This window comes from Lynx rufus, unplaced genomic scaffold (assembly GCF_022079265.1).
Source record: "Lynx rufus isolate CCGP_SWC_20201006 ecotype Redwood Valley unplaced genomic scaffold, mLynRuf1.p SCAF_1, whole genome shotgun sequence".
NCBI classification, from domain to species: Eukaryota; Metazoa; Chordata; class Mammalia; order Carnivora; family Felidae; genus Lynx; species Lynx rufus.
Genome location: NW_025814823.1, coordinates 15,713,998 through 15,728,916, shown reverse-complemented (window position 1 = coordinate 15,728,916; position 14,919 = coordinate 15,713,998). Strand labels below are relative to the sequence as shown.

At 33.8% G+C, this 14,919-nt stretch overlaps 1 protein-coding gene across 15 annotated transcripts in view; it reads left to right on the top strand.

The window, feature by feature from the left end:
• SUPT20H (SPT20 homolog, SAGA complex component) overlaps nt 1-14,919 on the top strand; it is a 43,923-nt gene that overhangs the window by 24,310 nt on the left and 4,694 nt on the right. For 9 of the 15 annotated variants that reach the window (XM_047078910.1, XM_047078958.1, XM_047078983.1 and 6 more), the window contains 10 exons: nt 364-521; nt 1,719-1,745; nt 2,308-2,340; nt 2,921-3,038; nt 3,579-3,681; nt 3,825-3,983; nt 5,688-5,994; nt 6,494-6,648; nt 9,245-9,300; nt 11,919-12,038. In XM_047078910.1, the coding sequence (XP_046934866.1) occupies nt 364-521; nt 1,719-1,745; nt 2,308-2,340; nt 2,921-3,038; nt 3,579-3,681; nt 3,825-3,983; nt 5,688-5,994; nt 6,494-6,648; nt 9,245-9,300; nt 11,919-12,038 (1,236 nt within the window). The remainder of the gene's footprint in view (nt 1-363; nt 522-1,718; nt 1,746-2,307; nt 2,341-2,920; nt 3,039-3,578; nt 3,682-3,824; nt 3,984-5,687; nt 5,995-6,493; nt 6,649-9,244; nt 9,301-11,918; nt 12,039-14,919) is intronic. The other 6 variants (XM_047079014.1, XM_047079000.1, XM_047079008.1 and 3 more) reach the window with 3 other exon arrangements.

The following is a 14,919-nucleotide window of genomic DNA, read 5'->3' as shown; positions in this document are numbered from 1 at the left end:
TTTTCATAAAGTATGGTTTCCATTATAAAGGGCAATTTTAATGTAATACTGCATTTTTACTTCTCTTTTGGTTGTATAATGAAGTTTTATCTTTTTAGTATTTAGTATTTGCATTCATATGTCCATATGAAATTCTGCCATATTTCACTTGGGCTTGGTTAACTATTTGGAACTCTTCATTCTTAAAGTGCTATGTAAAAAAGAGTCCTAGTCTTTATTCTCTCAGAAGTGTTAAACAGGTCTATAACCAAAATGCTGTGTCTTCTTATTGCCCAATACAAGTTAATATGTCGTTTATTTTGTTAATTTTGATTATGTATTTACTGAAGAAGGTGCTTATCTGGGGTGTTCTGTCTTTTTCAGGATGTAAAAGATGATTATGTATTTGAATGTGAAGCTGGTAATCAGTATCAGAAGACAAAGCTGACCATTTTGCAGTCACTTGGTGATCCACTTTACTATGGCAAAATACAGCCATGTAAAGAAGATGAAGAAAATGACAGCCAGATGTCTCCATCCCAGTGAGTTCTGTTAAATACATGTAATTGACAAAATTAGGCATCAGAATTTATTCAGCAACTACTGATGAACCATTAATGAATAAAAGTTTCCCTTTGAGGATTCATTTGTTAGTTAAGTACTCCAGTTAGATTTGTGAGTGGACATAAGTAAACCTAAATTACAGTTACCATGTTGTCCAAGAGTTATTTAAAATAATAATGATATATTTTTAAAAATCTGTGGTATAAATATTTTCATACTTGCTTTGAACGGTATACCATTGATACCCCTCTTACTCATTATGACTTCTTCCTGGGAGCATGAAGTTTTTCCAAGAAGTAGTTTGTTTAAGTAGGAAGCAAGTTCACTATAAATGATGAAGCTATTAAAGATACTTGGTATTGTGGTACTGCATGTAAGGACAAAGACTCTGCGCTTAATGTAGTTATTGTCTCTAGAAATCTCTATATATTAATTTGATGTATATATCTAGTGTTTATGTGTCTATACATACATGTACATATATATATTTGATTTTCCAAAACTTATGGACTACATATATTTAGTACAAGCTAATAGTAGTTAGTTTTGTTTTTATTGTTAGTTTATTAGTTTTTGAATGAAGTTGATGCTGTTTCGAATAGAAGAAACTACAAAGAAGAGGAGCTCAACAGAAAAAAAAGCAGGGGCCAGGCCTATGTTAAATTGTTTATAAAGTCTTTGCTTTTAATACAAGATACTAATTGAAACTATAACAGAAAGATGAATTATAAAGAACAACCTCACCAGTATCTAAATAAAAGTCAATGGTAAGAAATAGTTTGTTACGGAATCGTTAGGTAATTTTTCACATTAGCAGTTAATTTTGTTGAATACTATGTAGAAAGGTCACATGTTTTGATTACCTGTATTTTAAAAAATCTTCCCCTTAAAGACACATTGGTCATTTTAAATTATTAACTTTTCTCAAACACAAGAAAATAATAGATACTCTTTTTTTCAATTAAAAAAAAAATCAGTTCAAAACCCAACTGATTAAATCTAACAAGAATTGAATTTTTTGCCTTTATGTCAGGGAGTTGCTGCAAAAATGCTGCATGATTTATTACTTCCAGTCATTCCTCCATATTCATAAATTACTTGAGTTAATAACTATGAAATTAAAGTTTGAGCTGCATTAACCAAGTTTTTTCTTTTTTTTACATTTTATATTTCAGCTCCTCCACAGATGACCATTCAAATTGGTAATTAAAAAATAAACAAACTCACTACTTTAATCTGTTAAGAAATCATATAAATGTCAAATTTTTTAAAAGGATTTGGTAAAGACATTTTATTGAATTGGCAATAAACTACCTTCCTTGTCTAAAATCTCTTCTAAGATCTGCTCTGTAGACATTAATAATGACGAAAATCAAAGGTTAAAGTGAGAGGAAGGCCAAAGGCCTTGCACACAGCAGTCCAGTGAATTGTACTGTAGGGCAGACACTTGCAAGGATGTATAGTATTTGGTAACTTTCAACCCAGATTTTGTTTTGACACATAAGTTTTGTGCAAAACTACATCTCCCTTAAATTAAATCAACCAAATTATTCACAGGATTATTTTATAATGCATGCAAAACTTGGTCATTGCTTCATAAGTTTAAATGTATTTAAAAAATATTTTTTTTTTTGGAATATCTCAGTAGATTTGACTCCTTTTATAAAACTACAATCACTAAAATATGGAAGCCTTCAAAAGTAATCCCAGGGCTCTTTAACACTACTCTTAACCTAATACTTTTCTCTTTCTTAAACATTTCAGGTTTATTATTGGATCAAAGACTGATGCTGAAAGGTAAAAATATTTGATTTGTGTCTTTATCTTTAATCTGGATGGATATGAAAAACTTCATTTTTATAGGATAAGGGAGTACTCCGCTAGGAGTCACAACTTTTTTGTTATACCTTAGCTATTACTAGGATTTTTTTTACAGAATTAGGAAAAAAGGGATTTTGTTTAATTAATGTTTAAAAGAATAATGTTTAAAATATAGTTTATTTTAAATAAGTAAATACATATCTGTGGTAGCTAAGGAAGACAATTCCTAAAATAGTACTTTAATCAGAATGTGGGTAAAAGGTAATGGGTAATTTCTTTGTCTGCTTATTGGTTAAGTAATCTGTGCAATATCTGTATTAAAAGGAAGATATGTATGTTTATGTTTCAATTGTTAATTAACAAAATGTTTTGAGCATTAGCTTGTCATTGAAAAAATTAAAAGAATATACTTCTGGCACACAGTTAAATTGTCTAATTTGAGGTTTTTGTGTTAATTTTGATGGAAATTCTTTTATTAGTAGTTATTATTTATTGCCTGTAAATTTATGTTTAAAACAGTTAACTAATCCTTACTTGTTTACTCCTGATATTCCAGGGTAGTCAATCAGTACCAGGAGTTGGTCCAGAATGAAGCCAAATGTCCAGTCAAAATGTCACACAGTTCCAGTGGCTCAGCCAGCTTAAGTCAGCTTTCTCCAGGGAAAGAAACAGAAGTGTGTTTGGTTACTTTTATGCACCTAATTTTTTGCACTGCTACTTTTTTGTGCCTAATCGTTAATCAAGGAATATAAGAAATGTTAAGGACTATTTTTTGAGGGATGGGGGTGTTATTTACTATGTAACTTTATATAATGGAAATTTTCAAATATACACAAAAGTAGAGAGAAAAGTATAATGAACACCTGTGTATACTAACCACCCGGCCTCAACAGTTATTATTTTCCTGAAAAAGATTTAAGAATGGAAGCTTTGCCTTCAGTATACCTTTCTGCCCTTCTCCCTTAAAGTCTTTGTCTCCACCTACTTAGAAATCTTTCCTTCATCCTGTATGTATACTGTAATTTATCTCATGGATAGCCTTATGCAAAATTATATTTTTTTGTAATGCTTATAATACCCAACCTATAACACTAAGCGTACTTTGCAGAGTTTTAAATTGTGTGTTCTCATCTAGAAGCTGTGGTGGGATTAGTTTATGAATTTCTGATTTGAACTTAATTTTAACAAGTATATTTAATGTCCCTGTTTCTCAGCAGCCCGAGACTGTGTCAGTTCAGTCTTCAGTTTTGGGGAAGGGAGTAAAACACCGACCTCCACCCATCAAACTCCCCTCAAGCTCAGGAAATAGTTCTTCAGGTATCACATTCTTTACTTTTCTCTCATCTTGAGTAAGAAACGTCATACAGTCATTATCTATTTTTTAAACTTTACTCATATTTTGACATAACGCACAGAATTTTGAATTATAAGTGTGGAAAATAACTTTTGTATTCTTCTAGGTAACTATTTTACACCGCAACAGGCCAGCAGCTTTCTTAAATCTCCAACTCCTCCTCCTGCTTCCAAGCCACCAAGTCTTTCTCGGAAGTCATCTGTGGATCTCAATCAAGTCAGCATGCTTTCTCCAGCTGCCTTGTCACCTGCCAGTTCATCACAAAGTGAGTTATAACTTAAATACTTCATTAGCTTTTTGCATTAGCGTTTCTTAAAAGTTATTTTTTTTTGACCAGTAAAATACTGAAATCTGAATGTACTATGTACCCAAAATGTATAAGTTTTTAGAAGCTTCAGGCAGATCTCTTGTTGATTGTATGTATTATGTGTTTATTGTAATTGTATTTGTTTTTCTGTATCTATGTATGCACTGTGTGTATACCTTACAGAGTTGCAACCTACACATCTCCTTAAAAAAAATCTGTTAAATGTGGCAATAAGATTCCAAAATATTTTTTATTCCAGTGTACCCTAGGATCATGTTACATTTTATGTAAACTATGTAGCTGATATGGAAAAAAATGTCATAAGAGTTGTTGCTGCAGTCCTATCTTTGTATATGTAAAAAACCAACTAGTTCCAAGGTGGTGATAAAATAAACTGAAAACCGATTTTTCAAAAACACTCCTACACTCTTAAAAATTGTAATCAGTTACTAAAATGTGGTAATGATCATAAAGCATTATTCTGAAAATATTAAAATGTAATTTTTACTACTGAATACTTTTTTTTTTAACATCAAGAATTATGCAAGAATTCTAGCATTCAGTTGGGAGAATTTCTTCATATTAGAGATTTCTGAGATATTTAGGTACCAATTTGCAAAAAAGCATTCCAGTTTTTTAGATTTTTTTGTAGATAACTAAAGTGTGCTGAAAGTTTTAATACACTGCACAGTGATAGGGTAGTCTTCGCCTTAGATATAAACATCTTCATCTTGATAGCTCAAAAGGTGTAATTTTTCTGCCTTCTTGTTTTGCACAAAGAAAAATTTATAAATTTCCTGGAAGTCTTATTCACACTTCTTATGTTGTGGGTATGGATTATGTTAATCTACTGCACACAGTTGTTACTTTAAGTAAGGGTTGAGTGACAGCTTCTGGACATTCACATTTCTTTCCTTTCTTTCTGCAGGACATGAAAGCTAAAAAAGAAAACACCTCAAGAGCTTTTGGTTTTATTTTTTTGGTTTTTGTTTTTTGTTTTTGTTTTTTTTTAAAAAGTTGATAAACTGTGCATACTTCATTCACAACAGATTTTCTATACATTCTTACATTTAAACAGAAGTACACAGTTACTGTTAAAGATGCAGTATTATCTATCAAATATTTGCTTTTATAACTGTGTTTTGTAAATTTGTTTGTCAGGATAAACTTGATGTGTTAGGAATTAAACATGTATATTTAGGTGCCAAATATGATTGTTAACCATATGTAATTTATTAAATATGTTCAGAGTTTATCTCAGACTGTTACAGAAAATAAGCAATATTTTTAAAATGAAGTTCTAAATTAGTGAAATCGTAAATAACAAAAAATAATTTGAATTCCTCTTAAACTTTTTAGGCCAAAGGTAGCATGTAGGAAATTAACTTTCAAATGGGTATTGTGGTAGAATACAAATGTATATTTTTACTGTTACTGTAATAGCATCTTTGATGGAATTGCTAGGTGATATACTGCATCCTTAATTGTAATTGAGTGTAGCAACACTCATGTATCATGTGTAGAAATTAACACTTGCAGTTAACTGCTTAAAAAAAAACTGGAACAAATTGTCAGTGCTAAGTAAGATTCCATTAACCTTATTTTAAAAAAGGACTGGCCATTTATAACAAACTAGCAATTTTTATTTTTCTCAATGAGCAGGATCTGGAACTCCTAAGCCATCTACTCCTACACCAACCCCTTCATCGACCCCACACCCTCCTGATGCTCAGAGCTCAACTCCTATTACCCCTTCAGCCACCCCTACTCCCCAAGATTCAGGCTTCACCCCTCAGCCCACTTTGTTAACTCAGTTTGCTCAGCAGCAAAGGTCTCTGAGCCAGGCAATGCCTGTAACGACCATTCCTCTTTCCACCATGGTAACATCCATAACTACAGGAACCACGGCCACCCAGGTCATGGCAAACTCTGCTGGACTTAACTTCATCAATGTAGTGGGCTCTGTTTGGTAAGTTTGCACTGATGCTCTGAATTTTTTTTTTAAAGATACTGTCACTGATCTAAATAAATTCTTGTGAAATTAATAACAAATTGCATATATCTGTAACTGAAAAACAGTTTAGATTTGAGTAGAAGCTATCTCAACAAGAATGTTTTTATTTTAGGTAATGCATGTATTAGTGCACTAACACGATACTACTTCGTATTGACCGCAGCATAGATTATCCTGTTTATTCTCAGTGTTACCACCTTTTAATCCCTTAATTAATGTTTTACTCTTCCAAATTATATCTTAAACCTTGGTAAATATACGGTGCTTAGTTTTTAGATAATCTTACTGTCACTGTCTACCATAAAAATGAAACTGAGCCCCAAAGCTGATGTTTAAGACCAGAAGTAGCTACTTGTGTTTGTTTAGTAGTTTGTTTTTTAATCCAAAGAATTACTGTGTAGTTGAGTTTTTCTTTTGTAGTGCAAGTTTAATGCTTTGTCTTATTCTCCCACAGTGGAGCCCAGGCTTTGATGAGTGGTTCAAACCCTATGCTGGGCTGTAACACTGGTGCCATAACTCCTGCAGGAATAAACCTGAGTGGCCTTCTACCCTCAGGAGGTCTGCTACCAAATGCATTGCCCGGTGCAATGCAGGCAGCTTCTCAAGCAGGTCAGAATATTGGAAATAATAACCTCTAAAAAAATTAAAGTATATGCTAATATAAAAATGTCATTATAAGCATATTGTATACACTTAATGTGCTTATTTCTTGAAGCATTATGTCGCAGATATTTCATTTTAAAAGCCCTTGAAGTTCTGATATTTGAATTAAAAACCATTTAACAATTCTGTGAAAAACATGGTAAGTTTCTACAAACTCGATCTGCCTTCCAAACATAATAAATTAACCGGTTGCCTTATTGTCAGTGTAGTCCTATTCCAGGTAAAAGAAATACATTTTGCAAACTAGGTTGCGTGAGAAAGGCAACAGGGAATGGCAATAAAAAGCCCAGCTTCTGGAGCCAGACTGCCTGAGTTTGAATTGCAGTTGTGCAATTTACTAACAGTGTAATCATGGGAAAGTCACCTCACTTTCCTTCTTAATAAAATGGGGAATAATTATTAATGCCTTGCCTCAGACTTGTGAAGATTAAATGAGTCGATACAGATGAAGGACTTAAACTGCCTGAAACACATAAGCATTCAAAAATATTTTTTGTCCTCATCATACTTAGTAATAGTTTTATTTCAGCAGTAGTTATTGCTATTAAATGTCCTGGGAAACAGTTGTAACGACTTACAGTATTTTTTTTTAATTTTGAAATTATTTAATTTTGAGAGGGAGAGAACGTGCAGGGGTGCAAGTTGGGGAGGGGTGAGGGGAGAAGGGGTGGGCAGTATCCAAAGGTGGCTCTGCGCTGACAGCAGTGAGCCCGAGGCGGGGCTCAAACTCATGAACCATGAGATCATGACCTGAGCCAAAGTAGGACGCTCAACTGAGCCACCCAGGTGTCCCAAGTACTAATTTTTAGTGCTGTTTAAAAGAACATGTTGTAGTATCTTGGAACAATCCAGTTTCTTACTACTGACAAAAAATTTAGCAGGAAAAACAAACTTAAGAAAATTTTATTCTGAGTTGAGAAGTCAAACCCAAAGAATATAAACAAGGTGACACATACTGCTCTGATTTCCTAATTCTAGCTGGTGATTTCATTTTAATGTTCATAAATGTTTCTTTAGTGGCAGAAGCCCTGGAAATGGAATCAAATGTTGAAATTAGGACGTTTATATTTACATATACTTCTACCAATTAGTTACACTTGACTCCAGATGTTAACCATGGGGCCTGAAGTCACTTGTCTCCCTCAGTTTCATTGCTCTAAAATGGGAGTAAAAATATCTAACTTCAGATGGTACTTAAGAGAAATTAATGAAGTGATCTGAAAGTGCCTTTGGTAAGCTATTAAGCATTATACAGAGGTGATCCATTTTTAAAAGAAGTTATGTCCTATCTTTTCATGAGAATCTATAGTATATCAATACTGTAATATTTTAGAGTGATTATGCACCTTCATTTTCTTATACAAGGCTTTGATACTATTGCCTGTGAATGTCCTGCCTCATGTCTTTTTTTAATGCAATTGTCTGCTTTAGAGGACTAGATACATTTTAATGAGTGTTCAATTTGGTATATTTTGTTAGCAGAATGTACACATACTTTGAGAGCATATGTGGCCCACAAAGCCTACTGAAAAAGTTTGCCAATCCCTGCTTTATAATCTGCTCTGTGTTGCCTCACAGATTTTTGAGAATAAATTCAGAATAGCAGAACATTGTTTCCTGACTTTCAGTTTTGAGCCTTATACACAAAATTCAGTGTTCTTTAACCTTATTAATATTACCATTTATACTTGGAAAAAAAATAGCATTTGGGTTCTCAAAGATAGGATTATTACTGTATATACGATACTTAGCATGAAAGAATTTAAATATATGTCAATACCTGAAATGTTTTTCTATAACAGTGATAGTTTTATTACGCAATAGTTACTACTTTCTCCAGTCAAAAGTCAAAACAGTAATAAGGAAGTTATCATTTGTGAAACGATAGACTACAGAAATGCCTCGCTTTATTGCATTTTGCAGATACTGCATTTTCTTTTACAAATTGAAGGTTTGTGGCAACCCTGCATTAAGCAAAGGTGTTGATGCCATTTTTCCAATAGCATTTGTTCATTTCATACCTCTTGGTCACATTTTGGTAATTCTTGAAATATTTCAAGTCTTTTCATTATTAAGTGCATTTGTTACAGTCATCTGCCATCAATATGACTCATTGAAAGCTCGGCTGATATATTTTTCGCAAAATATTTTAAGGTTTGCACCTTGTGTTTTTAGACACAATGCTGTTGCCCACTTAATAGACTATAATATCAACATAACTTATATTCACTGGGAAATCAGAAAATTCATTTAACTTGATCTAATGCAGTATTTGCTATTGCAGGTTTGCTTCCAGACTACTGCAGTGGTCTGGAATTGAACCCCCAATATCTCAGAGTTATGCCTATAAAATGTACATGTGGTGCTCCATAGTGATGAATTTTTTTGTTGTTTTCTAACATATTTTGAAACTATAGAAAAAATAACCACATCTATGCAGAAAGTACTTAAAATGTTATATTCCTATACACTAACATATAAAATATTTTGAAGTGTAATAAAATTTTAATTCCCTGTTCTAACCATGAGTTTCATTTAACAGGTGTTCCATTTGGTTTAAAAAATACTTCAAATCTCAGGCCCTTAAATCTACTCCAGGTAAATGTGAAACACTTTTTGATTGAAGCTTGTATACTTTATATCTTTTTTAATGATGTATGTCTGATCATATGAGCATTTGAAATTTTGAAGTCCGTTTGAAATCTTCTAAGGGTGTGGTTAATTGTTGCTCTTTTTGTATGATCACATGGAAAGTGTGTAAGGAGAAAGAATCTGTATCCTGTATACCCTGCTCACTGGTTCCAGCACCCTGCCTAGTCAACTACCAAGGACTACACTTGCCTACAATAGCAGTAATCAATATACTTAGAAAATAATTCCTCTCTCAACAGACATTTCATGTGTACATTGTATGTATGACTGTTTGTTTGAAGAGAGATTTTAAAATAGCTATTTGTTCTTTCCTAAGTAGAATATGATTGTTTAGCGCAGTGCCAGGCACTTTATAGTCATTCAATAAATGTGTGTCAGATTAGTTTGTGTCTAATGATGAGGCGTTACTTACATGTTGTCAGTGTCAACATATAGATATTGAAAGTGGAGAATTTAGTACACGTTGTGAACTTAGAATATTCTGGGTGTTACGCTAAGTACTTGAAGGATGAAGTCCAATATAAAGCTACCAGGTTGGAAAATCAATAGGATTATCTACAGAGAATTTTAGATTTAGATTCTAAATGTCTGGACACAAAATGGCAGAGTTTTGGATTATTGGGAAATAAGAGAACCAGACAAATCAACCCAACCTGGTATTCAGGAATAAGAAACAAATCAGGAAATGTATTTTAAGCCAAAACTTAAAAAAATATTTCTTACACAAGATGCAGACAGTGTATTTACAGAATGTAATCACATTGGTTTATTTAGCCAGCTTTCCTGCCTGCATATTCCTTAATAGCACTAATAATAAGGAACAAGGCCACTTTATACGTTAATTATGTTTTGCTACATTTATTACCTGACATAGGAAGGAACAGTTGGCTTAGGCTATGTTCAAATTTCCAAATTTGTCTAACGATGAGCTCTACTGGGTTTAGAGATTTTGACTTACACTTTTTTTTTTTTTTTGACTATGCAGATCTAACAGTTCTATAGTTGGATATTTATTTGCTCAGACTTTCTCATAAGGACTTCAGTGTGCTTACACAGTAGTCCCCCATTATCCACAGGAGATAATGTTTCAAGACCCCCAGTAGATCCCTAAAACATGGATAGTACCAAAACCCTGTATATATTGTTTTTTCTAATACATCGTACTGTTAACCTTAAAGATAAAACTGTCAGGTATTTTACCAACAAAATGGGTTTATTTGGGAATAACAGAAAATTGCTATTTGGGCCAAGCAAGCTATGACAAAACCATAGGCAAGTTCAACAGATGAAGGAGAGGAATGTTATTTTATGATGGAGGAGGAAGTTGGAAAGGGTTGTTTTGAATGAAGTCCAAATGAGAAAAGTTCAGGGTAATGACAGCTTCTCATTTGATGAGTTTCAGGGTGGTTGATTTCTTGTAGGAGATGTAGTATGCATCCCAGTAACTGTCACTGATAATTCTTTCCTGTTGAGGATTCTTTTGTTGGGGTCTTATAATTGACAATCTTCCTATAAATGACATTGAGCCTCCTAACTCTAGTTAGGCTTCCCTTTATTTTAACAGTTCCTACAATGAAGTTTAACTTATGAATTAGACACAGTAAGAGATTAACAGTAACTAATAGAACAGTTACAATAGTACAGCGTACTATTAGTTATGTAAATATGGTTCCTCTCTCAAAATATTTTATTGTACTGTACTCACCCTTCTTGTGATGTGAGATGATAAAATGCCTATGTGATGAGATGAAGGGAGGCGAATGACATAGGCATTGTGACATAGCATTAGGCCACTTTTGACCTGACCATATCAGGAGGCTCATCGGCTTGTGGACTACAGTTGACTGTAGTAACTAAAACCGGGGAAAGCAAAACCATGCATAAACGGGGACTACTATAACTTAAACCCCTATAGAATAAATGGAAAAACCATTTGTTTCCTGATGCATTTGGAAACCATAGTTTTAATTTTTAACATGGAGTTTTCTGGGTGCTTTAACAAGTGCATTGGGGTGTTTGGTTTGGTTTGTTTTTTGGAGTATTTTAGATAATGTAATGACAGCAGCGAGTAGTACCTCCAAACTAAAAATATGGGTATCTAATGCACTTCCTTTGCAGCTTTGAAATTCCTTACTGTGTTACATAAGAATCCATGCATGCTGGGTTTTCATAAAGCTAGAACAAATTAAAGAAGTTTTCTTAATGTGTGTCTCGATCATCACTAGTTTCCTTTATACTTTGTAGTCATTTGATGCTGTTTTATATTGATGTGTAAGAAGAGTTCAATGTATATTTGGATAGCTAACTATTAACCTGAAGCAGATAAATACATGTTTGAGATTACTTACATATTTGAGAGCCCAAAGCCGTAGCACTTAGAAATTGTTTTTAGATTTTCTTTAAAGGCAGGGATATTGGTTTGGTTTGGTTTGGTCTGGTTTTTGTTCACCTGTTTTCTTCAATCCAGAGAAAAATGCCTGATACACAGTGAATGTTCCAAAAGTATGTATGGAATAAAGAAATTTAAATAATATGAAATCAGCTAATTAGTTCTTCTTTAATAGCTTCCAGGTGGTTCACTCATTTTTAACACTCTGCAGCAGCAGCAACAGCAGCTTTCTCAGTTTACGCCACAGCAGCCTCAGCAGCCCACCACTTCCAGTCCTCAGCAGCCAGGAGAGCAGGTATGTACTTCCTAGCCCTCCATTGGCTTTGTCTTACAGAACTGCCAACTTTTTTTTTTTTTTTTTTTGGTATATTTCAGGCATATTTGATGTGCTTTTAGTTTGTTCAAACAAACAGTTCTTATTCTGCTTTTCTTTATTAGCAGTACTAGTGATGAGTTACTGGGTGCCTATTTCAAATGCTCTTTCTGCTCCTATTGCCCATGCACTTTTGCCAGTCATCAATCTTCTGTGTACAGTGTTTTTTGTCTCTGTTGGAATAGAGATGTCCCTATTGTTATGAAGCTTAGGGCAGAGGGAAGAGACACACAAATAAATATTTATATGTTGTTAAACAGAATGAGATTGAATAATAGCTGCAGTAAGTTAAATTAGGAGAAACTACATGTTTTTCTGAACCTTTGCTGTACTTTGGAATGATCTGGGAACTAAAAATACTGATTTTTGGGTCCTACCGCCCCAGAGTTTTCTCTTAGTGCACAAAGATTCCCCAGTCAAGTCTTGGTTGGGTAAAAAGCTCATCCTCTAATAGACTCTCAGGAAGGGCACATTCAAAACAATTTTTCTTTATTCTTTAACTCATGAAGGATTACTTGGCTGGATAGAAAAATTGATTTGCGTTTGTTTTTTAATTGTGATAAAATACACGTAATACATAATTTGCTGTTTTCAGTCATTTTAAATGCACATCTTAAGTAGTGTTAAGTATACTTATATTGTCACGCACCAGTCTCCAGAGCATTTTCATCTTGCAAAACTGAACCTCTGTGTCCATTAGACAATAATTCCCTAATTCCCTTCCCGAGTCCTGACAACTACTTTCTGTTTCTCCGTGTTTGACTGCTGTAGACAGTATTTGTCTTTCGGTGACTGGCTTATTTCACTACTGTCATGTCCTCCAGGTTCATCCATGTTTTAGTGTGTCAGAATTTCTGTACTTTTTAAGGCTGAATAATATTCCATTGTGGAATTCCATTGTGGATATTCCATAGATCTCGAGATACCTGTACACACCCACACACACATTTTGTTTCTTCCATCTGTCAGTGGACACATGAATTGCTTCCATCATTTGGCGGTGATAAATACTGCTGTGAACATGGGTGTACAAATAGCTCTTCAAGTCCCTGCTTTCAGTTCTTGTGGATAATCCCCAGGAGTAGGATTTTTAATTTTTGAGGGACCTGCACACTGTTTTCCATAAGGCTATACGATTTTATATTCTCCACATCAGTGCACAAAGTTTGTTTCTCCACATTCTAACAGGTTTCAACACTTGTTATTTTCTGGGCTTTTTTAAAATAGTAGCCATCCTAATAGATGTGAGGTAATCTCTCCTTGTGGTTTGTGTTTCCCTAATGATTAGTGCTGTTGAACATCTTTTCATGTATTGCTCTCATCACTTATATATCTTCTTTGGAGAAATGTTTACTCAGCTCCTTTCACCCATTTTTTAAATCAGATGTTTTGGGGGTTTTGTTGTTCGTGAGTTACAGAAATTCTTATTAATCCTTTATCAAGTATATAATCTGCACATACTTTCTTCTACTCCATGGGTCGCTTTTTCACTCTTTTGATTGTCTTTTGATGCCCAGAAGTGTTTAATTTTGATGTAGTCCCCACTTACCTATTTTTACTTTTGCTGCTTGTGCTTTTGGTATGTCATATTGAAATCTTTGCCAGATCAAGTGTTGTGAAGCTTTTAAGTTTTCTTCTGAGAGTTCTATAGTTTTAATTTGTTGAAAATGCTGCCCACTGTTCACTTGCTTTGTAGGTTTTTGGAAAGTCTGGCACTAGTTACAATTACCTTGCTGTTTGTTGTAAGTTAACTGCAGAATATTGCCTAGAAACCCTGAAAATTTGTTTTTATGTTTAAAGTCTGAAACTGTCAGAATTTATCTTTCCATCCTTTCCTATGGGCCCTTTTAATGTGTATCTTCAGGTCTTTATTTCTGGAATAATTTCCTGCATTGTAGTTTTAATTTGCTCCTTTTTTTCCTAGTTTCTTAAGGTAGGAGCTTAGATTATTGAGTTGCAGCCTTTCTTTTCTAAAATAAACAGTGTTATAAATTTCTTTCCCCAGTAGTGTTTGAGCTGCTTTCCAGAAATTTTGATGTATGTGCTTTCATTTTCATTCATCAGAGAGTATTCTCTAATGTCCCTCATGAATTCTTTGTTAAGTCCATGGGTTGTTTAGATGTGTGCAATTTGATTTCCACATATTTGAGAATTTTCCAGATAACTTTCTGTAATTGCTTCCTATTTTAATTCCATTGTGTTGCAAAAACATGTATTTTTCAGTTCTCTCAAGTTTTTTGAGTTTTTCTTGATGATCTTGTGGTTTTTGTCTTACAGTTCTGTTTAACACTGTAGGGTGTTTTTAGGAGAAGTTGTGCTAGTTGGGTGGAGGTTTTGGGGAGTTATATTTGGGGAGTTTTCCTTTGTTTTAGGATAGATTTGTTACAGAAGTAATGTAATCTGTTTTTCTTATTCCTATTCATTTCATGAGCAGAGTTCCAAGTTCAAGAGGGTCCTCTTCTGTCAGTTCTGTGCTCTTCTGTGCAGTATCTAGGGAAGTCCCTTGAAGATAAATGTCCTACAACGTTTTTGAAATGTTTGAATTAATGTTGTTTACTAAAATGTTATTTCAAACACTATTTTTGGTGGTACCAAAGTCTTTCAGAACAAAAGTTTTTAGTTTTGGTGATGTCTGAGTTATCAGTTTATTTCTTTTATAGACTATGCTTTATGTATTATGTCTAGGAATGCCTCACCCCACCCTAGACCCCAAAGATTTTCTCCTGTGTTGTCTTCTAACACCTTTATAACTTTTCATTTAAATCTGTGATCCGTGGGGCGCCTGGGTGGCGCAGTCGGTTAA